The sequence below is a fragment of the Haplochromis burtoni genome, unplaced genomic scaffold (genome assembly GCF_018398535.1).
Source record: "Haplochromis burtoni strain Fernald_Lab_line unplaced genomic scaffold, NCSU_Asbu1 Contig_378, whole genome shotgun sequence".
Lineage (NCBI taxonomy): Eukaryota > Metazoa > Chordata > Actinopteri > Cichliformes > Cichlidae > Haplochromis > Haplochromis burtoni.
Window position 1 is genome coordinate 562,473 of NW_024582739.1, and position 23,037 is coordinate 585,509.

The following is a 23,037-nucleotide window of genomic DNA, read 5'->3' on the forward strand; positions in this document are numbered from 1 at the left end:
CCAGCCACAAAAGTTATCTCAGATTTTTAAACCTAATGACTACTGAGCTGAATATGGTGGCTGAAACAGAGGTTACAAACCTACTTTAACCTAGATGGGGGGTTGGTGATATATTTTTCCATTGCACTTTAACCCATCTATCAAACCGTCACCAGACTGAACCTCCAGCAGAGGTACCAGACACTGAAACAAGAGCTTTAAAGTAGGGAAGCGTTTAAAGATCAACGCCATCCCGTGAACATCAGATCACAGAGGTTTCTTCTGCGCCTCTGTGGTGGGGATGAGTGTGTGTGTTTTTTCCAAAATGAGATCAGATGCCTGGAACATAGCAGTGTGTCTGCAGCCCAACTTCTTCCCTCAGTCAAAGGGCAGCGCTCAGGGTTGAACCCATGTGGTCTCTCATGAGACGATTTCACCATATGGTAGATACCTAACTGTGTCAGTTATGCAGCACACGCTTCTCTTAGAGATAAACCAATTATACGTCAATTTTAACATCACTGAATTTACACCAGAAATGATATGATAAAATAAAAATCATTGAGTTAAAATCTCATCTTTGGATGTATTCAAGGAGTTAGATGAGACAATCACTTAGCTCAGTGTTGCACAACAAAAGATAACAGCAGCGTATGTCAATCATATCCTGTTCTTGGTTTAAAAAATATATGCCTTTAATTATTTTATCCATAAAATGTTAAAAATGCCAATCACAATATGCTAAAGTGATGAGTTGAATATATAAAAAAAGGAAAAGGCACTGAGCTGCAAAGACGCATCTAATATGCTTGATTTTTATTTCCTTTTCATCAAATTTGGTAGAATTACACTGAGAATTTTTACCACCAAGTTCTCCCCTCTTGCTGGTAGGGCATAGGCAAAGCACCTCATGCCCAAGTCACCCAAAGGACATCCTACTCAGTTGCCTGAGTCACCTAAACTAGATCTTTCAATATGGAGAAGTGACGGCTCTGAGCCCCTCACAAAAGACCAACCTCCTCATCCTGCCTCAAACAGAGAGTCCAGACACATGTCTGCCATTTTGACCAAAGTACAAATACTTGTTTTGCCAGAGGTTTTTCAAATGTCACTCAGTATTTCACCCAATCCTCTTGTCCAAGGCTTTTCTTATAGTTGTGGAGCTGTTACTGAGTAAAATTTGAGATATTCATTGGCGGAAACTGAAACAACGTACATCCTGAAAACAAAATACATCTAATTTACTACGGCTTACTTTCATATTAGCCCGGCAGCAGAGTCACTGTGTTTAGTTTTATTTAGCCCTCTAACAAAGACGTGCTGATACAACTGCATGCTAATTTTGGAGGCTGTAGTTAGTGGTTCGGTATTTTATTGCAGTGTACTGAGAGCTTCCTGATGTTTATAGAAGAAGTGGGGCCACATTCCCCAAAACCAAGACCATCTCCTCTAACACCATGAAATAAAAAGCTCATAAATTATTACATTACCATTAAGGAGACGAGAGAAGAGACACTATTTTATCAAATACTTATTTTTAACTTATTTACTTCATCATGGACTAACTACACTGACTACAAGACACCCCGAGCATAGGAATGACTAATAGCATCATTAAAATTAATTTCAAGCAAACCCTGGAACTGGTTCTTACCTTCTAACCTCTTCAAGTATAAATAAAGGTGGAGTTTCTTCTCATTGTTCTCTGAAGTCAACACAGTCATTGCTACATCGCCATGAAAGACAAACTGAGCTGTTATGTCTTCTTGAATTCTAATAAAACACATCTTTGGAAATGTATGAAAACTGTATTTCCTCACAGTGGACACTCTGTGCTAAAGCAACCTGTAAAGAATAAGAAAATAACGAAAGCTCCTCTACAACTTTCTTTAATGCCTCTTCAGAAGGACATATCTCTTCTATGAAAGTTCAGCTGCAGCAGATCTTCGAGTTTACATTTTTGCGCTGTATTGTGTGACTTCCTCAGATAAAGATGACCACTGCTCCCAGTAGGTTGAGGCTCATGTCTTGCTGGGCTAGCTGTGCCAAAGAAAACCACCAGGCCTATGATATTATCTCGAGGGGGTCACGGGCTGGAAAAATTGCAGCATTCACTGAAGATCGGGGGGAGGGGGGGGGGACGACACTGTGGATATCACTAAGCTTTTTCCTTTTAGGGCCCTGATCTAAAACCCTGCTGGTGTAGAAATGTGCTTTGCTAGTGTTCATTCTTCGCTGTATTCCCTACAGTCCTCACAGCTGCTTTCATTTACCAGGTGCCGCAAAGATGGGATTGGCTCGAGGTTGCATGAGATGCATTTGAGTCAGAAGTATCACTGAGACTTCTCTGCTGCTGAGCTGCACACGCGGCAAAAGGTGAATCACAGTTTACAACTGAGAAACTCATTGCCCACTTCACACTCTTCAAAATCATCCTCTCCTTTGACCTCCAGTTTAACCAATCGATAAAATGTTTATTGTAAAAAGGCTCATTCGGAAAGGCAGGAGCACAAACCTGAAATGGTGAAATGGGCTCAACAAAGCTCACAAAAATATCATCAAAGTTCGCATTTTATAAACACAGTAATTCCTTGGAATGCCAAGTTTAATCTCAAGAAGCAGGCAGTGTCATTCTGATGTTTAGTCCTTCGGTTCAGGTCTAAATAAATCAGTTAATAGATTTATAAAAGTCTGATATTTCATGCATATTTATAAATATTGCTGAGAAACTCTTCAGATGAGTCCTGCTGCCCAGATTTAATACAAAGCACGTTTAATATAAAAAATATCAGAAGTAAAAAATAAAGAAACTCAACATACGTATGTATCTTTCTTTCCTTCACCTCTGCAAGTCATCAGCTCAAGTTCAATACCGCCCCCTACTGGTAGCCTTCTGCTACATCAGTAGCATCCAGGTGTGAAGCCATTTCTTAAGCTGACACGCTGCGATCCAGCTCTGCTCCTATTCATCCTGTAACTAAAACACAGCTGCTACAATTCACAGTCCAAGAAAACCGCACGCATCAAAGTGCCTGTTCTGATAAAACATCTTTCACTTTGGCGTGCCACACTGGCTTTTACCAGAAAAAGTGCATGCCCTATTAAACATTTTATAATTTCCACCCTTAGTCATATTTAATGCATTCTTAGTGCCAGTTTGAGGCACGGGTTTCTTCCCAAAGCCCTGTAATTGTGGCCAACATGCTGCTGAGATTTTGTTAAGTGGCACTGGCAATAGGACGTGGCGTGGCTTTCCTTAATCCAGAGAAGTTAAAAAAAAACACCCTTTAATGAAAACCACACAACGACCTCTATGATGTGTATTTGCTTCTATTGACAAACCGCTAACGTTTCCATGAAGTCATTTACAATCTGAATCAGGTCTTGAGTAGAAAGTTGTATCATGGAGGAAGGTGTAGTTAAAACCTTTTAAAGTACTTCTAAAATCTAAAAAGAAAAAAAACATCCTCGTAACCAGGCAAGAACTAAAGTCAAAGTTTGCTTCAAGATGAATCATTCAACTTGTGGAGTGAACAGACTCTGTCCACTCTCTCTGGGCCCAAGCACAAAAAGCCTCTGAAAGTCATGAATAAATGCACCTCCAACACTGACCCTCCAGAGCACGACAGCACTTGGTTCCCAGTCAGTTCGCTATGGACACCGAGGAAAGAAAAGTTGCTAACTACTGTAAAAAAGAAGTATAAATGTTTATTAGTTGAAATAATTCTTGGTACCAGCTTAAAAAGAAATGACTTTTGTTGTCTTTACTTCTTTAAACAGCTCATAAAGTCAACAGTGGTGTTTTTCTCATGTTCTCATGTGAAAACAGATGATCAGAATGTAAATTCACTGCTTATCTGTCGACTCCGACAGTTGTGTTTTGTTGTTGTTCAGTTTCTGTCCAAAGGCATGTGTTGACAAGAGGAAGAGACAAGCAGCAGATAGCTACACTGACAGAATCACTGAGAGGCTGTCTGACTCTCAGGTCAAAAAACGAATCAAATGACTGTAGTCTGCAGCACTCTGTGTGCAGCTTATCACAGCATATGACTGCTGAGACCTGTTTCCTTTTCTTTTTTTTAATTCTTGCACATTTGACCACAAGAGAATTCTAAGCGATATCAAATAGACTAAATCCAGTGTTTACGTTTGTTTAGTGAACATTCTGCACTACTGAGTCCTAAACTCCTCTAATCCCTCTTTTGATGATCCATTTCACTGCACTGATAGGCAAGCTTTTAAATGTTTGTGCGTATAAATGTGCAAAGGTTTGAGTGAAGTGTTCTTAGTGTGTATTTATGTGTCAAGGGATGACTGAACTGCTTTGTTCCCAGACATAAACAGCTGAAGTGACATTAGTAAAAATCCCAAAATCATGCAATAGCCAGTCACCCCAAACTGAAGTGTTGCAACCTGATTTAGACAACCCCAATCTTCTTCCATAGTGCTGTTTCGACTAATGATCCGATGGAAGCTAACAGAGCGGAAAGCTCTGAGAGATGTCTGTCCGTTCAAAATAAAGATGTTAATTAAAGGTTTCTGGCATCTGTCACTCAGTCTTACTTTCAGTAAAAGTTACAGATAAAAGCAGAAGACTGCAGCTGCATGAAGCCACGCATGTCTCTGGATAACATTTTATGATGTACACAGCTGAACAAGAGGACTTTGAGGGATTGCCGTCTGACCCTTATGCACGTGCTCTCTCACCGCTCTACCTGTTAGGACCTGTCTTCTCAAGCTTTGACCCAGGAGTTTAGAGCGCCTGGGAAAGCACACTGAGGTCTGCAGGAATCCAAAAATTACTTGTTGTGGTTTCCAGCCTGTCTCCGTCTTGGCTGCACACACTACAAAGGTATGCACAGGGCATGAGTGCAGGGAAAGTCGCCCAGAGCCAAGTGCTTTCAGGGCAAAAGATGGCAGGTATGTGGCAGGCTACCATGGTCAAGAGAAGGAATAAACACTGAAAACATTGACGTTTGGATCGATTGATGCACAGCTGTGACATTCTGCATAGGACATCTTGGTTGATTAATATGTGAGTCGACCGGCAAGCTGAGTAATGCTAATCTGAAATGACATATATGTTAAAGAACATGAATGAACAGCTCAAAACCTTTGTCATTAAGAACAGGATGCATCATAGGGTCTGTTGGCTGTTTTTAAAAAAAGGTCAGCTCCTGAGTCAGCTCGCTCTGATCAGGTCTGAGGGCGACTCAGCTGTACGACCAGTCCACACATTAAAATTATGACAAATGCTAATAAGCTAAACAGAGAACTGGATAAATCTTTCTCCATCGCACTTGCACCACCCTCTCACATATATTTTATAGCATCTTTTCTTGTTTTGTGATTCCTATCGCTTTTTAAAGCTTCCACTTAGATAAAGAAAATCAAACTACAGTCTGATTTTTTTTTTTAAATACAGCCTTTGTATATGAAAGGGCCTTTTCTTCACATTTAACATGTGCTTTTCACACCTCAAGTAACATCAGCATGAATGGCAGCGCAGTGAAAGATAACACTGTTGGGTGAATGCTTGCTGAAGCTAAATGGCTTCCATATGAACACACAGCAGTGGAAATAATGTCACAGATGGAGGAAAAAACAGAGATTTGGTTCAAAATGTTGAATAAACAAGGAGCTGATAAGAAAAACAAAGGCCAAAAAAAGCAAAATGAGAAGAAGATATGAGAGTTCATCTGAATTAATAGGTAGCCCAGATCAGGAGAATCGGGGCACCGCTGGCAGATGAAAGGATCAGTCCACACTGATTACGCCTTTAACTCTGTTTTGCAAACTCTTGTCACTTCTGATTTACACAAACTAGATGCAGTCGGCCCCTGAGAGACCAGGAGCGACCTTTTATCAGGAATGCTGTAAAGACTCTAATGAGATGGGGTGGGAGCCCAGAATCTCGGACAATTATGGGAGATTAGGGTACCGTGCAGGATGCAATGGCAGGTAGGTAGGCAAAGATGTGCCCCTCCTCCTGACTGCACTCCCTCTCATTAGACATGTCTTTCAGGACTTCACAGGAACAGCGCTGTTCTCTCTCAGGGCTGAACGTAAATTTTTGGTTTTCAGTGTGGAACAGAAGACAGGACGTCCTCTTGTGTGAAAGAGAGACCAAACAACTGCTCTAACAGAAAAAAGAGCCGCCCTCTACTTTCAATATCATTGTTTTAATCTGCTTTGAGTCAGCTGCACTGTGTCTTTCTTATGTTGTTGTTTTGGTTTTATTTTTTATTTTTTCATTCCTGTTTCAACACACAGTCTGGTTGTCATAAGTGGTTCTTAAAATGGCAAAAATGTTCCGGTAAACGAAGTCCAGGCTAATCACAAAAATGCATCATGTGTGTCTGTGAGGGCAAAAATGTTTGAGAAAGTTTTCTTCTTGAATTTTATAAATTCTCTATTGTTTACATCAATATTTATTACTGGATTTCTTTACCCAGTACTGTTGCCACCTGTGAGAAACCACTTGTGTTCATCTTTGCTATGCCTTTAAGTTATATCTAAAAAGAAAAAGCCAAACATTTGCTGGTTTTATTTTCTTAAACGTGCCAATATGTTTTTCTCATATATGTATAATTTAACCTTCAATAAAATTTGGTTTTGACTGTTAGGAAGACACAAAAAAATGGATGAAGGTTAAGAAACATGGCGACCATGCAGACCAAAGACTTAGCCATTATTTAACTTTAGCTACAGCTTCTAGAATAGATGCTTCTTAGACAGAAGAGACAACTGAGTTTGAGCTTGTGAGAGAAAGAGAAAAAGGTTAGAGAGGGGAAATGAGATGGATGTAAAGAGATAAAAGAACAAAGAGGTGAAAAATGTGTGAGAAAAATAAAAGCTTCTGCTGCTGTTTTCCTGAGCCTGTACTGCACAGCGTCCCTCATTTGAGCCCATCTAGATTTCTCGCTATGTTGGTTGCTAACAAAGCTACAAGAACAAGATTAAACCTTCAAATGCTAAAAAACGTAAAACATGCCAGTGACTCTTATTGGTACATTTAAACTCCACTTTAGAGAGAAAGTGTTTCGTAAAAATTAAAAATTAAAAAAAGCAATAATAGCAAGATTATGCAACCACCTGACCTTGTTCAGTGTTTTTAAATCAGATCTGATTAACTTGTTTTAACCTTACGTTTGTGTTTTTGAGAAAAGAATGAAAGACATCACAACTCTCTCCAAGCAAAGTGAAAAAACAGACTTCAGCTTGTTCGGTCCTTTCAGCTGCAGCCTGTTAAACCCATCACAGAACAAAAGGGAAACCCTGCGAATGATTTAAACTGTCAGAGATTCCCTAGACTTTTACAATGCCATTGTCAGCTGTTTGACTTTTACAGCTTTCTTTTTTTGTGTCCAACTTAAAAAATGCTCTAAAACTAAAACGGTAAGATTATAAGCAGATAAAACAAATGTTATGAGTCCCTATATGAGATAACTCAAGGCTTTTGACCTCGTTTTGGAAGATGGACACACCAATCATAAGTGACAAACTGCTGCAGCTGGTCATCTCGCTACTTTATCTTCTGGTGGATTTACAGTCTGTCACGGTCGCACTGACCAAAATGAAGGATAATCGTATGAGTTATGGGCCATTGTTAAAGTGTTCCAACTGATCCATTCGTTCCCAGTTGTGATGCAGTTTGAGAGCAAGGGAACAAAAAATTAAGGTGCAATATTCCAGGAATCCCTTCTGTGATGAATTTGCCAAAAGCGAAAGAGGATTTTGCGCTAGTCATAACAATATTGTACTCAGTATTAAAGCATAACAAATTGTCAAAATGGCAGTACTACACCAAACAGTCTTTAGAGCTTTACTGTGAAATCTTACATTTTTCCTAAACTACCATGAACACTCTCTTCCTTTTCCTCCTGAACCATTTACCAGCTCACTGCACATCAAAAACATCTCCTGGGCCTTAGTTAAAGAAAGCCCAATCTATATTACGGCTAGTCAAACAATGGGATTATGTACTAAGTCGGTGTTTCGAGCATTTAAGCTATCTTATATCCAGACCATGGTGCACACATGACTTTCATTTTGGAGCACTTTGTCGCTTAAGCACTTAGCTAGCTCAGCATGGAGGTTTTGCAAATATTTTTCTTGATCCCAAGTAAAAACCATTCAATCATACCCACCATTCAGGGATTTATTTTTACAATGGGAAAGGTCTGAAGGCCTGCATACCGACAGCAGTGATCTCGTTACATTCCACAGTGCTCCTAAACACGAAGGGAAAAGATCAACTCTATGCAGAGACTTGTAGCACAAGAAAAAGACCAGTCAGCAAACGGTGACAAACAGTTACCCAACATTTTCAGGCATGGTGAGATACCGTGCAGCACTTCTGCTGTGAGTCCAGCTCAAGTTTAAAAGGGCACAAACTGCATCAACATGCTGGCTCGACCTTGGCTCTCTCTGCTCCCTCGCAGTCTCCAGCATAGAAGGACACCATAAAAGTCAGTGGTGTCACATAAATCAGATTGTTTAAAGACACAGTTACACTAATGATACTCTTCAACTTTGCACAGCAATGCCTTGCTGCATTCAAATGTAAAAACAAAACAAAACACGTGGTCAGTGACTAAAGCCCAGAAACAATTATAGACCTTCAACCAAACAGCCACTAATGTGGTTACTCACATCTGGGAGCCCTGAATAACAATCATTTAATCTCACTAAAGAGAAATACATCTTGGGTTTTTGAGAAAGAGATGCACTTTTATCAAAATTCAACAGACATGAACCAGGAATAGAATTCCTGTAGAAAAACGACATTTTTGTGCAGCAAGGGGAGGAGAACAAAACAGACAACTGGACTGTTGCCATTCTGGTTACAGTCTTTAAGGAAAGACCAGTAACAAAGTAGAATGGCTATGAGAAGAGGAACAATAGTACTGCAAAAAGAGCTAAATTTAAAATCTAAAGCTTGATGATGACAACAGATAAACTGTAGCTTGTACTTTACATGAAAACCAGATTCATGAATCCCTCTGAAGAGCTTCAGCTTCACACAAGGATGTCAAACTTATTTTACATCATGGACCACATGCAGCCCACTTTGATCTTAAGTGGGCCAGCCCAGTGAAACTCATTTAGTCTTAATATGAGGAAAATAATTACAATTTCAACAGTACATTTAATTTTTTCTATATGATAAATGTGTAAAATTACAGAAAAGGCTATGATAGCCCAACGCATAGACATATTTTCAGTAGATCTTTCTATAGTAGGTAGTGAAAAACAGGAACTTTTCTGTTATCTAATTGTTTATCTATTACTTTACTTTGTTTAGTATGAATGGAAATTGGCGAGGTCTTTATCAATAGGAAAAGCAGTGAAACTTTCCAAACTACACTTAAATGTTCAAAATCTATGAACTCCTTCCCATTTTCCACAGGCTCTCAGTGGGCCAGACTGGAAGTTTTGCTGAGCCTGTTCTGGCCCCCGGGCCTTATGTTTTACACTTCTGACTTAACAAAAAGACAGTGAGAGATGGTCAGAAGCAGCAAGAAAGACATGAGCAGATAAACTGTATGGAGACCATATAACTTGTTAAAGAAAAGCCTGTATGTGATATGGTCTGAAGGTTTCTTCCTTCTATGATTTAAAGTTTCCACTCACGATCACATCCCTCTGAACTGCCAAGGTACCATGACTTATAGTTTAAAAATGAAAAATATGACATTTTGGTTACCTTGTTATTTTTCTATTGTTCTTTCTTTAAATGCCAGAAGACACTTAAGACATTTTCTGCTTATAGCCCCTTGACCAGATGGCTTTAGTTCAAGTCTGTGTACATCACCAGCTGTGTGGAATTCAACAAGTGACCTTTAACAAGACTATAAATTCCAACAATAGCTCCAGGGTTGCTGCTCCGACCTTGAAACATGCGACCAAAAAACTTCACAAAGCCAGAACAAGATTAAAGGAACAGTAAAGGTAAGAAGACCTCTGCATTAAAACAAATGAGGATTTGACCCATTTGGTTTCCTCTCTGAAGTAAATGTCCTGCATTTAATGCAATACTGAGGGAAAATTACAAAAGCATTATCAGAAAAGTTCAACTTTTAGTACATAAAAAGTACTGAGCATCAAATACAGATGCAGATATACAGCACAGCGTTATAGTAGGTAGATAATCCTAACAATGTATTTACTGCCAAAACATATAATAAAGTAAAAAAAGCTTCATGTTTTGCTATTTAATTTGACTGTGTAAAGTATTAAAATTGTACTCGATTACAGTAGAGTTGTTACTTTTCACCCCAGTTTATTATACAATCATGACCCATGTGATATGACATCACAAAATATCTCAGTGAAAGATTCAGAAAACTTATGAAAAGCATACTCAGTGGAAAAATAATCAATTATGTCAGATAAGCTGATTAGAGTGAGCTTCTCATTGTGTCCCTGTTGTATTTCAGCACCAGCCACTAGACTGTGGAGGACGCGTCGTGCACCGAAAGTCCCCACAGAAATAACTGACCTCATTATTTAGAGCTTTAATCAACTGTATAAGCCACACTAAAACCTAGGCGAGCTCTCTGACTGAAACAGACTCTGTTAGCAGTATTAGGCTGTATGTATTACTTTTTACAAAATCTCCTTGTTCTAACTGATCCCTTTGCTGTTCTATTAAAAGGAGAAAATAATTGTTATTTAACTTTACCCCGCTCTGAATGGATTACTCGAAGAAACTTGGAATGATTGACTGAAAGCATTTGGATTGACTGAAAGCTTAACATGGCAGTGGCTGAGAAAAGCATGCCTTAGAGCCTTAGAGAACAATGTTAACGATGATAGCTATCAGTACAGTACAGTTCTTCTTGAGTGATGTCTAGAACAAGCTGGTGCTTCTGGCATCGCAGTGACCACAAACTGAGCCAAGATATGAGCTTATGGCTCAGAACAAATGAAACTCATACTGTAACACAGAAAGAGCTATTTCAGCTCTTCTTTGGACTCAGCAAAGAAGTCTACCGCACACGGCATTATGCACATTGTGGGAATTGAGCAAACACCATCAAATCTGGAAAACCTTTTACTTTGCTTTCAACGGTTTTACTTTAATATCACAGACTCCTCATATTTGTGTCAAATAACTCTAAAACAAGTTGTCACATGAGCCATTGGTTCAGTGATAACTGCATCACCTTTCACCAGATGGATCTGATACAAAAAGCATTTTTACAAGACATTTAAAGCTTCTTCAACATAAAGTTTCATGTTACAAAGAGTGTTTGTCAGCCTCTCTGTCTATCTGTCTGTTTCTAGCTGAGTCAGATGTCAGCTGGTATGAAGACATCTGCCTTGCCAGGGGTCTGAAAGCCTTGGACGCCGCTGATCCCAGAGGATACCACTTGCCTACTGATGACAGGTGGGATATAAAGTACATCAGGGACCAAGTGACTAAATCCCTTTGGATATAGACAAGATGAGTAGAAGAGCTGGGTTTCTTTTTTGTTTTTTGTTTTTTAAACAGACCTTAGCTCATACAAAAAAGAAGGTACGCTATAAGTTTCCGCTTCACTGCTGAAACGCTCCAACATTTTCATACATGTTATTGACATGAAATGAAAGTGATACCATGCTTTCATAAGGTGTTATAGGTGGACACATTCCAAATCTTTTGGATCACTTTACCCTGTTGGACGGTTGGCTGCTGGGGAACATAATGATGTCCTAATATCAGATACAGATAGCAACCTTCGGAGGCCTAAGATGTACGCGTGTCCCAATTTGGTTGATGTCTTGTGGACAAAGACAGAGATTTATATTATAGGTAGTTTTTATTTGCATTATAGAGCTCATTCTGCTTTAATTGGGAACTGTGTTGTATTGAGGAGTAAATAAACAGTCTAAGTAAACGGAAGATTTACTCATAAATTAGCCGAATGATGTGGCTGTAAGCAGTGTAAATACAGCCTTATAAATCAGCTGCTTCATCAGAACTGCTGTCAAATTTTGATTGGTTCTCAGAAATATTTAACGCAAACAAACAAACCACAAAATTACAGGACATCGATTTGCAAGCGAATATCACTGGTCTCCATCAGTCATGTCAAATTATGCAACTATTAAATATAACACTGTATCCACTGTGTTTTGCAAGTGGAGGCTGACCCTTTCAAAAATGTGATTTACTATCTATCAAAGGACTAGGAAGGCCTCTAGGCACCAGTTCCTGCTTAACCACATAGTTGAGGCACAAACACAAAAAAATAGTAATTATTGTCTTACACACAACCAGGACACAATGCTGTCCTGAAAACAAAATAGATGACGGCTACAGACAACTATTGAGAGCAGAGGACTAATTGGCCCTTTTGAAGACATAAACACAATCCAATTGCTATACACAAACACGGACAAACCACATCAGAAGCTCTCCAAGGGGGAATCACCACGTGCAGCTGCAGAGGAATGCTGTTGAGAGCTGTCCGAAATGATGAGTGAATCTTTGAGTGAAGTGTGGCTACACACATTCATCCTTGGCCACATCCTCTACTGTGGCTTCAGGTTGTTGTTTTTCTCTTTTCTTTTCTTTTTTTTACATCTTAACAGAGAGCAAACAGGGGCTGACAGCTGTGAGAAGCGTGTGGACCGCAGCAATAGGTGCGTTATAATGGCAACTTGTGTGAGGAGCACGCTCAAATCTTTACAAGGGTTATTCATCCAGAGCTCAAGAACGTGACAACATTACGACGAAAGGCTATGTGTTTGACCACCGCAGGAATGCTCGGAAGGACTGATCAATATATCAGAGCAGTCACTCAGTGAACAGAGTCATTCATTAAAGCGATCCTATTAATGAGCCACCAGTCTCCAATGATCCACCTTGTACTCTTAAGTTATTGTCTTTGGCCTTTGGACTTTTTGACCTGACCCGTATTTGGTACATGTAGTACCACCAATAGCGCCTGTGTCCACCTCCCACCAACTTAAGCATTGCCCCTGGACAGGAGGAATCAACTGACAGCCTCACACCCTTCATCCAGCAGCTCATTTAGGGCCAATCACAGAGAAATATAGCTGCCTGAGTGCTTACAGGCTAATAATCTCTAAATAGCTACCCACCAGCAAATGCCCCCTAGGTATCCACTGATGACAGTTATCATTCACAATGAAAAACAACAGTGGCGAATCAGAGTGTTTGGAAATGGAAAGAAACAGGCTGGATGGAAAACAGGATGGGCCTTAAAAGTGACTTTTAGGTTATGTGGAGAGTTTATTGGTCCAAACAAAACATCCAACATTATTACTATGACTGTGTGTCTGTGTGTGCCTGTGTGTAAAAGCCACAACAATCATTTCTATTTAGCATTTTACGTCGTACATGAATGAGTGTGTTTGGGGAACAATGACAGGGATAAAATATGTCTGTCTTCAAAAAAAGAAACTGAAGGTGATCTCTGAAGGTTTCTTCCCCTCTTTATGCACCTTGTTAGAAGGTGAAGGACTGCCAGAGCCCCCATATTGGAAACATAAGAGAATACTCGAGTGTCAGATTAATGTTTTTTAAATCCCATATTTATGTTTTATTTCATAACTTAAAATGAGTAGATAAATCAGTATTAAAATGTAGCAACAGGAGGGGTGAGACTGTGCGTGTTGTATATTTTCAAAAGCCAACTAGTGCAGTGAACAGAGGTGTTTTTACTTGATTGCATTTTTTGTTCTGATCACTTACTGATCCACTAAGCACTTATTTAGACATCAGCTGTGTTTTTCATGATTAAGTCTTGCTGATTGCCACCATCATTCCCACAACTTCATACTATTTGTTATAATGAGGAGAAAAAACCTGTGCATTGCACCATGCTGTGCGCACTCACCCTCATTTCAACACTCCATATCTGTGATTTATCATTGTGTGTTACTAAAAAACACGCTACTGCTCTGTTCAGAATGACTGATGAGCTTCTACTACGGAGACAAAAGAGGGCGAGCATCCTATCATTCATAAACATAACATAAAAGAAGCCAAATACATGTCATTCAGATACATTATTACATCCACAGAGAATGCAGAGCTATAAAACAGAGTCAGCTGGTTTCTAGTTGTTTATGCTGAGACGATCATGCCTCTGAATATGTTTATATGCTCCATTTTAGGCAAACCTATACTTTTTTTTGCATGAACACTGATGGACATCATCCTAAGCAGATGGTTTCAATGTTCTTAAAGCCCTCCTCTTTAAGGCACCGAGTGGTCCTAAGCTTTGCTGGACAGGATCTCAGTGGGCATGTGTATTTACGGATCCCTTTGTCTTAATGGTTAATCTCTCATTCAAGTATGAAGTAATCAGAAGTGAGACAGGTCAGCTTAGCTGCCACCGAAACCTTTGATTCCTCAATGGCTAATCATGAGCCACAGCCAAGAAGGCTGTAAAACTACACGTTCCACCAGTGAAGTCTTGAGAAAATCACGTGTTGATTAAGAAGTGGGTAAGTTTGAGATGAAGGTGAAGGATTCTGGATCCTGTCCGGAGTGCGTAAAAGCAGATTAGACCTAACAAAAGCGTGATGTTTACTCAGCCTCTGCAGTTAGAACTTGAGCAACAAAGTCTGTAACATTTGGGAGGGTCTGAATCGAGGGCGACACGGACAATTCTAACAAAAACTTGACACCGAAAAGGAATTTCCTGCCGTGTGGTGTTATCCGAAAAACAACAGAATCTTCCACTGTGTTACTTCAATAGCTCAAATTTAACAATGGAGATGCTGATAAAATACTTAGGTTTCTGGTAAGTAAGCCAAGTGCTGATGTGAGGAGATTCCCTATTCACTCTACAGAAAGGCTATCACTTCAACAGAGTTCAGGGGGAGGCCTGGCAGTCTGACTGAAGTGGATCAGAAATGTAGACTCCAGAAAACAGTCAAGGGTTGTTGTTTTTTTATTAAATAGTGACCTACTAATCAATTTCAATCTGTCTGTAAGGTGTTTTCTTGATTCCTGCCATTACTGTAGTTACTTTTCAACCCCCAACCTCCGTCCAATGAGAGCTGAGAATGGGTTCTTTAACTCTACATGTTGCTTTATTACTAAACTCTGAAAACGTGTAACAAATGTAAGAAACACAACAACAAATGGGCAATAAAACAAGCATAAAAGAAAGAGAAGAAAAGAGAAGAATCTGAATATGAAACGCTACAAGGATGTCTGTACTCACCGTACTGACAGCTGGGGCCGCTGAACCCTGCGGGACAATCACAGAGCTGGGTGGATCCTTCCCGACACTGGCCCCCGTTGAAGCAAACACCGTAGCTACACACCGCTGCATGTGGAAAGACAAGAGGAAAGAACAAATAGATGAGAGAAGCAGAGACACCTGGCTGTTGTCAGGACACGTCAGCATCTGCGATTTCTTAAACTGACCTCTTTCTATCAAAAACGTATCACCAGCCTATTAACGTCTGACTAAAGAGGAACCTGAATTCTCCTCCATTCACACTAACAAATGTAAGTGGAATCTGCTGCTTGGCTTTGAGAAGACAAACAAGGTTTTTTCACCAAGAAATTTCTAAACAGTAGTTTCCGTGACTTTTAACTATGATTGATCACAACAGCTTGTATGACTTTCACGGGAAACTGCCCTCTTCCTCACGCAGTCAGAGAACATCACCTGGAAATGTCATCGATCGCAGAGCTGAACTTTTGTTTATTGTCGTAAACTGTGACTGTACAGATGTGTCGTGGTGAGTTACGATTGAAATTCACAGAGGCACAGGTCAGGCTCATCCATCTCTTTGACAAGCGACCCCGAGTCCTTAAATCCCCGTGAGTCAAACTGTTAAGATGAGAAATTTAAGGAATCCCAGAACTTATAAACAGTGGGAGCCACTAGGTAGCTTTGAGCATGTGAATTCACCTCAAAGGTAAACGATCACATTCCATAAACTCTCACAACACTCACATTAATCATGACAGCCCTCCAGCTCGAACTGTGCCTGTACTCATGTAGTACATGGGTGCTGCAGTGTACCTGTCTACATGTATGCTCATGTGTGTGGAGAGTAATATCTATGTGAAGCCACACACAGCTGTTTAAGCCAGACCTGCACTGTCCTGAGCAGAATACAGTACTTAGTGATGACAGGTTCAAAGGACTTATGCCTATCATTGCAGTTCCTGCAGCATGTGGACACTGGGAGTCAACAAAACACAGTCGAGCCAGCTAATCATCCAAGGAATCCAAATGGCAATCCTTCATAAGATGATTGCAAAGAGGTCAGCCAGTTTATAACTTAGCATCTTGTGCCACATGTGCATTTTTGTCTGTTTAATCCAACCAGAAACAGCATATCCAATCATCATCAGGCTGGTGGTTCCGATGCCCTTTATTAGCCATATACGGTCATAGTGAGGGTCTCAGCATGCCCGGTACAGCTTAAACAGAAACATCAGTATGATTTCTAAAAAAATAAAACTGACAACCCACATTTTAGTTGTGTTATGCACTGTACTTTCATACTGTGTTTTACATTTCAACTAAAAAAAATGTAACAGTCAGAACACCAAAAGATTCGCTCTTTTGTTTTCTGTTTAACAGACAGCCAGGCAGAAATATCAAAATGAAGATGTGAGGTTGTACTAAAAAACAGGATTTAGGTGATGGTGAGGTAACTTTGGATTTAATCTCGGTCCTTTAGTGTCATGGCATTGGTTCACTTCTTACTGTTTGAGCAACAAGCAGTAAGAAGTGCTACACACTTAACCTGTTCTTAAGTAAGTTAGTGAGATAACAGACACGTATCAGTATCTCCTACTCATGAATCAAATGGCATCACCAGTTGTAGAAGATCTCAAGGAGTTTGGCAGCCAGAAGGCGAGATGTCTCTTAGGAATGCAAGACTGTTCCCGGCCTGTCTGAATACTTTGGCTTTCTCTGAGATCTACATTCTCAGTGAAGTGCTTATCTTTGATTAAAGCAGAGACTGACCTAATAACATTTGCAAGAAAGCCAACTTACCGGTTTCAATTACCCTTTTATTTTTGTTCTTTACTTACTTGATTCTCTGAAACTGTGTTGAGCATTTTCCAGTATTTCAAAATATTATTGGACTAAATTACTCACTCATTTTTTTTAAAGAAAATAATCATTAAATGATTAATCAATCATTTAGAACGTCAGTAGTTGCACCCTTAATCAATAACATTCATAACATTTACTAACTTTCAACAGATGTACGATAAAAAGACAGAAGATCAGCTTAGGCAAGGGAGAGATGCCTCGGGGTGTGAAAATATAAGATGGCTTAAGTGTATCTGCAATCAGGCTTTAGCTGCACTTTGGGGAGTAACATAACTTTTCCAGACAAAGGCGATGGATGTCAAGAAGCAGTTTCTCCAATAAACACAGATGAGATGGAACAATTTCATGTATGTCTCTCAGCAGATTCAGATGGCTCTGTCAGCCTAAACATCCGCTTGTCATCTGGCTCCGTTCGCAGACACCTGCTTAAAAGTTGGATCATCCCGATCACCTTCACCACACATCCCATACATATACACCAGAAACACATCAATGACTTTTTCTTGCTTATATCACAAAATGTTAAAGCACTCTAAATGCATCTATGTTGTGCACATCATCTTATAATTCAACAGTATCTCCTAAAGCTGAACATACCTTCATCTGTACCTCTGTTATTATATAATATGCAGGAACTCTGATGTGGTGAAATTAACAGGTGACAGACAAGCAGTAACATTTTTTGGACACTGATATTAGCACCAGCTGTGAGAGATCAAATTATTTTGATAACCCACATTCCTCGTTACTAGTTGGGGGGGGGGGGGGGGGGGGGGGGGAGTGTTAATGTAAACAAATCACCAAGCACAAATGAAAAGGTCAGGTCTCTCAGAGAGACTTCAGACTAAGCGACGACAAGGAGACTGTACATTCCCTCTTCAGAGGTTGCTGGCAGCTAACCAGGGCATTTATGGGCAGCCCCCTTCCTAAACCCCTTACGGTGCTTAATCTTCCCTGAAATTATTCCTTAATGTGGCATGCAGCGTGGCATAAAGCCCAATCTCATCTTTTTTCCTGTGAAAGCCTCCACTCTTTTACACAGACACCTTACAAAAAAGGAGAGACAGAAAGAGCGGGGGGTCAGCGACTCGCACGGAGGAGCTGAAAACCAACAAGCAGGTGTTGCCCTTACAGCTCCTGAGTGAATCAAGACCGAGGCCCCCCTATGTTTGTTTAGACTCTGTCGATCTGTTTGACCCCAAGAGCGCAACCCAGTTGGAAACTGGAGTCAGGGTGATTCATGGACACAAAGGCCTGTGCATAAGCCTGAGTTTGTGGCCATAAATGGTACAATATTCTGAGGCTGCAAATCCCATTTTGCTATTCAGTGAGATGTGTCATTTCAAGGAGCTCTTGTGAAAAACAGGGCTATGCCAGATATTCTCTAACAGGTTTCTTTGAAAAACTTTAAATATCATTTATTATTATTATTACTACTACATTGTAAGTACTGTGTTTAAATTTAGTCAAGGAAGAGAAGTCAGCAGGCAATCTGTGCAGCATCATACAATTCTGCTCTCTCTTGCTTTGTTTGGGAGCACCATCCCACTTTTTCTCGTAAGACACAATAGTGAGTAAGAATGGAATCAGCCGTGGTGAATCATAATGCCCATTTGAGCTGGATACCAGGTCAGTTTGACAATAAACTATAAAAATGCAGTAATCAGCTGTGTGACAGTAAAACACATAGACAGGCATAATGTTTAGTGTTCGTATTTACTGGTACGTAGAGGAGAGTGTCATTCAGTCCCATTCAGGGTAAAAAGATCCCCATAATGGGAAGTATTTGGCCAACTCAAACTTACTTTCACTTTGCACTGTGCAGCACATGTGAGTTGTGTTATAATAACATGTGTGTCACTAAGACTAAACAGGAAATATTGCATATACATACAGAGCACCGTAGATCTGCATTCTTCCCCATACTAATTTGAATAGTTAGCTATACTATGAGTTTATTGCAGTTTTACTTATTGCTGATGATTTCCACTGAAAAACAATGTTATGGAAGATAACACATTTTTTACAGCCTGACTATTAAATACTGTACCAATTCTAACCTCATAGCAAGACTTAACTATATGCAACTTAATCCACAAAATGATTTTAAGGAATGATGTCTTTGGTGAAGTCAGTCTTCCATAACCGGCCACATGTTACTGATTAGATCAAAAGGAATGTTGGGGTAACCAAAGGCAGCGTTTCAATGAACCAAAGAATCTGAACTACACTGTGGTTTTGTTGTGTATTACACCAAGTAATGTCTCCCTTAATTTTGGTCTATTTCTCTGCATGTGTGCGGGCTGTGACTGTTCGTGTTCAGATAACCAAAAAGTAGTTCCACCGACCAACAAAAAAGACCACCCATGGGTAGACAGAAGACCATTTTGACTTTTTCTGTCCACTGAGTTTTTTTCACTTGTTGATACTTTGGCCAGTGTGGCCACAAAAGAGGCCAGTTCCTATTCAGCAGTTAACGAGGACGACAAACTGGAGAAGCCATTGTCCCTGCTCCTCAGCCCCTTTCACAAAGCCTGCTTGTTACCGTCAATCAACATAGCTGCTCGTTTCCACTGCTGGATAACCCTGTCCATCCTCAACCCTCGTGTAGCTACTTGTGGAGCAGTTTAATTTACTGACTGAGTGGCTCTCCAAACACGTAAGTAGAGGAAGTCACCATTGCTGAGTTAAGAGGGCTTCAGGTCACAGTAGAACCAAATACTCATTTGGAAAACTGGAGCCTTTTCAGAACATACAGACGTCAGCCAGGCACAATAATCTGTACCTTTATTATTAAACATTGCAGATCAAACAGCACGTTCTGCCTCCACAAGCCACCTGTCTGACTTTTGGTAGAGAACAGCCATGAAATGCATTAAGAAAAAAATAGACAGGGGGCTCTAAGATCTCAGAGAGAGGGGCATAAAGTGAAAAGAGTGGCTTTAAAAAAGGTTTAGTCTTTCCGTTTGACTCTCTCCTGTGAGCATTCTTTGTGCCATAATAGTTGAAAACACCAGACCTTGGAGAGACTTGGAAAGCAAAAATGCCAAATCTCAGGTATTTGCAAACTGCACAAGAACTATGAATCAATGCTATTATGTGAATGGAAAATACATAAACCCATCATAATTAGATGATAATAGCCTGAAACTAAAAGATATGGAAAACAAGAGGGAGGGAGTCAAACTGGAAGAACAAAACGTAAAAGCAATCAAACGTTTTCTGTGCTGTGGTATACTCGTTCTCCAAATATGTAATTATGTTAAGTGAAGAATGCTGGAGCGCAGAACAGCTGAGACCATGGGCTGCAAAACTGTGCAAGGGATGGATAGAAATGGGACACAATAAACACAGGTGAATTTTAATGAAAAGCCAAGAGGGGGACTCGACTTACACACAGAACCAGACCCTTAACTGTCTGACAATAAAGTGAGGTCAGTAGCATAATTACCTTACAACGACTGACTGGTTGATTTTTATTGGGGAACACACACAGAGAAAAGACAGACAACAAAGGACATTTTTTTAAAAACCCTCAAAAGCAGCAGGCAGTAAATCACTATCTGAACTCAAAGCATTCCCATCTTCCACTCATTTGGGGTTTTCAGAGGATTTGCTAAAGCTGTACATTTCGCAAAGCAGATTTTCCCTTTTGGATGTCGGAGGTGCTGTTGAAAACAGACACACAGATTGCATTGTGCTGACTGAGGTACAGTACAGATAGCACATAGCAAAGTGTGCAGGAGTGGGAGGATTGTGGCCTGAGCTTCCTTTTATCCCAGTTCAATGGCTCAGAGAATAGGGTGATTAGTTTGTCCCATCTCAAAGTGCTGCCTCGTCTTTGGTTACCGAGATAAAAGCCCTCCCTCATGTTGAAGAGACCGGCCATTGTCACGCGAAACAGAGAAACAACCCCCTCCCTGTCTAACTTAAGTGAGGGGAGACACTGTGCAGTCATGAGGAATGTCTCTTTAAGACATTTCGTTTGGAGTGTTTTAAAACAAACCAGGCTCATTTAGGAGCGACTGTGCAATGCCTCCTAATATAATTTAATAATGCAACATTCTCCCTGGAAACAAAGAGGCTCTTTGAAAAGGACATAGAGACCATAATAAGGCACTGATGACAGGAACATCCAGGATATCTTCTCCAACTCCCAGTCCCATTCACTTCCCATCAGACGACTATCCCACAGAGTAATCTGCCTGTGCTGTGGGTGTAAGGGGCTGGGCATTAAGAACGTGGTTCAGTTCCAGGTGGGGAAGGATGACAGGAAAGTGGGAACTTTCTTGTCAGTCTACCTGACGGGGACAAACTGTTTACAGGAAGGCTTTACCAAGGGTCTCTGTGTGGTATGCAGACTATGCGATCTGGATCACTGGCTGTAAAATCCCATCAAAGGAGACTGCTTGGTCCCAGTGGTGTGAAGCTAAGCTTAACCAGGAGGAGATGAGATGCTGGCAGTCTCAATATGACCAGAGGAACTACTTTTCCATACATGGATTTGGTGGTGGGAACATTCATTTGTTTTCTTTGTTCTTCTTGTGCAAATCAGAAGGTGGTCTCTCTAATCTTCGGGAGGCCTTAAATGCGACAGGTCGCAGGTGCTTTTGACCTGCACTACCATGTCACACATCTAATTGAGAAAAGAGGTGATGTCTACAACAACAGCTCTGTGGATGTGAGCCAAGAATTAAATGTAGGGTCACAGCTCGACCAGGTGGAGCTTAACTAGGCTGTAGTAAATATCCAGCTGAGAAAGAGTGGACAGCCAGACAGGCTATCTATCATAAACTAAAGTAGCACTGTAGAGCCATGTCCTCATTGAGACTGTAAATGTCTTTTGCCGAGTGCAACCACTACAATGGAAGTCCCAGTATCCACATTTGAACCTAGCTGGAGTACTGCAGTGACACAAGTCCATGACACTGACCGATAACATCTGCTCAAAAGTGGGTGGGCAAAGAACCTCTAGACCTTTTTGACCTTTCCTTGAACCCTTTTGATTGAGAAGTCTGGGCGAGTGGTTAGGCGATGTTTAAAGCTCCCTTCTTCCTGCTTAGTCAGAAAAGAGATATTGTCTCTTCTACCTGCCTGTCTGCAGACGCTGTTTCACACAAGAAGGTCAAAGTCAATGGAAAGAAAAAAACAAACCTCATAAAGGATAGAAAAACTGATGGCACTTACGATAAAGACAGCCCGCCTCTCCGTTTAGTTGGGACCATCCAGGGCAACACTTGCACACAGTCTGGTAATCCTGTTTGTACACTTGTCTGTATGCAGTGTAGTAGGCTGTCCTGTTAACACGACAAACTTCATGTTAAAAAACGTTCAATCACATTCAGTCTGAATTGCAGCCACGAGCGATACTAAAACTAACATGTCATTACACAACAGCAGAGCGTTGCTTTGTGCGTGTACAAACGAACAGGAGTATCTCGCCAAATATTTATGAGGGTAATCTTTAATTTTTTTCGCGTGGCACACTGATCAAACAGCTCAGGGCCTTTGAAGTATCATGTCTTATAATGTTCAGCACAAATCCGCTTCAAGGCGCTGTTTTAAAGTGTGAGAACGGCAGACTGTACTTCAGAGAACAGTGCCTCTCCCTGTACTTTGGGACCCTTGTCATTGCTCCACAGTTATTATGCATTGTGAAAACGTTTTGTTTACAGCGGGTAATTGTGGGCTTAGCGGCCTTTAAAGCAGCCTTTGAATTTGTAACCCAGCAGCTAATGTGGGGAAAGCAAGCGTGAGCAACACAGCAGAAGACTCCCAGAGAAGGACGAAAATGTTAGGATTGGGTCTCTCTTTTAAAGGAATGTTTGCTGCCAAGACGTCCGTATGTTAAATAGCTGCTGATGTGGGGCTACACCTTGCACTTAACTCTATAACAGGTTGAAAAGCTGTGATTACAGAACAGGGGTGAGAGAGATGAAGAGGGAAGTGGAAGGTGGATCTCATGTTTGGAAATGGAGTTTAAACGAAGAATCCTGGCCTCTCC

The 23,037-nt window shown here is 40.5% G+C and overlaps 1 protein-coding gene across 2 annotated transcripts in view; it reads right to left on the reverse strand.

Annotated features, from left to right (window-relative positions):
* The window catches only part of megf6b (multiple EGF-like-domains 6b), a 56,628-nt gene that overhangs the window by 31,071 nt on the left and 2,520 nt on the right, over nucleotides 1-23,037 (reverse strand). For both annotated transcript variants that reach the window (XM_005943624.3, XM_005943623.3), the window contains exons 3-4: nucleotides 22,221-22,330; nucleotides 15,171-15,275 (exon numbers count right to left, since the gene is read on the reverse strand). In XM_005943624.3, coding sequence (XP_005943686.1) covers nucleotides 15,171-15,275; nucleotides 22,221-22,330 — 215 coding nt within the window. The remainder of the gene's footprint in view (nucleotides 1-15,170; nucleotides 15,276-22,220; nucleotides 22,331-23,037) is intronic.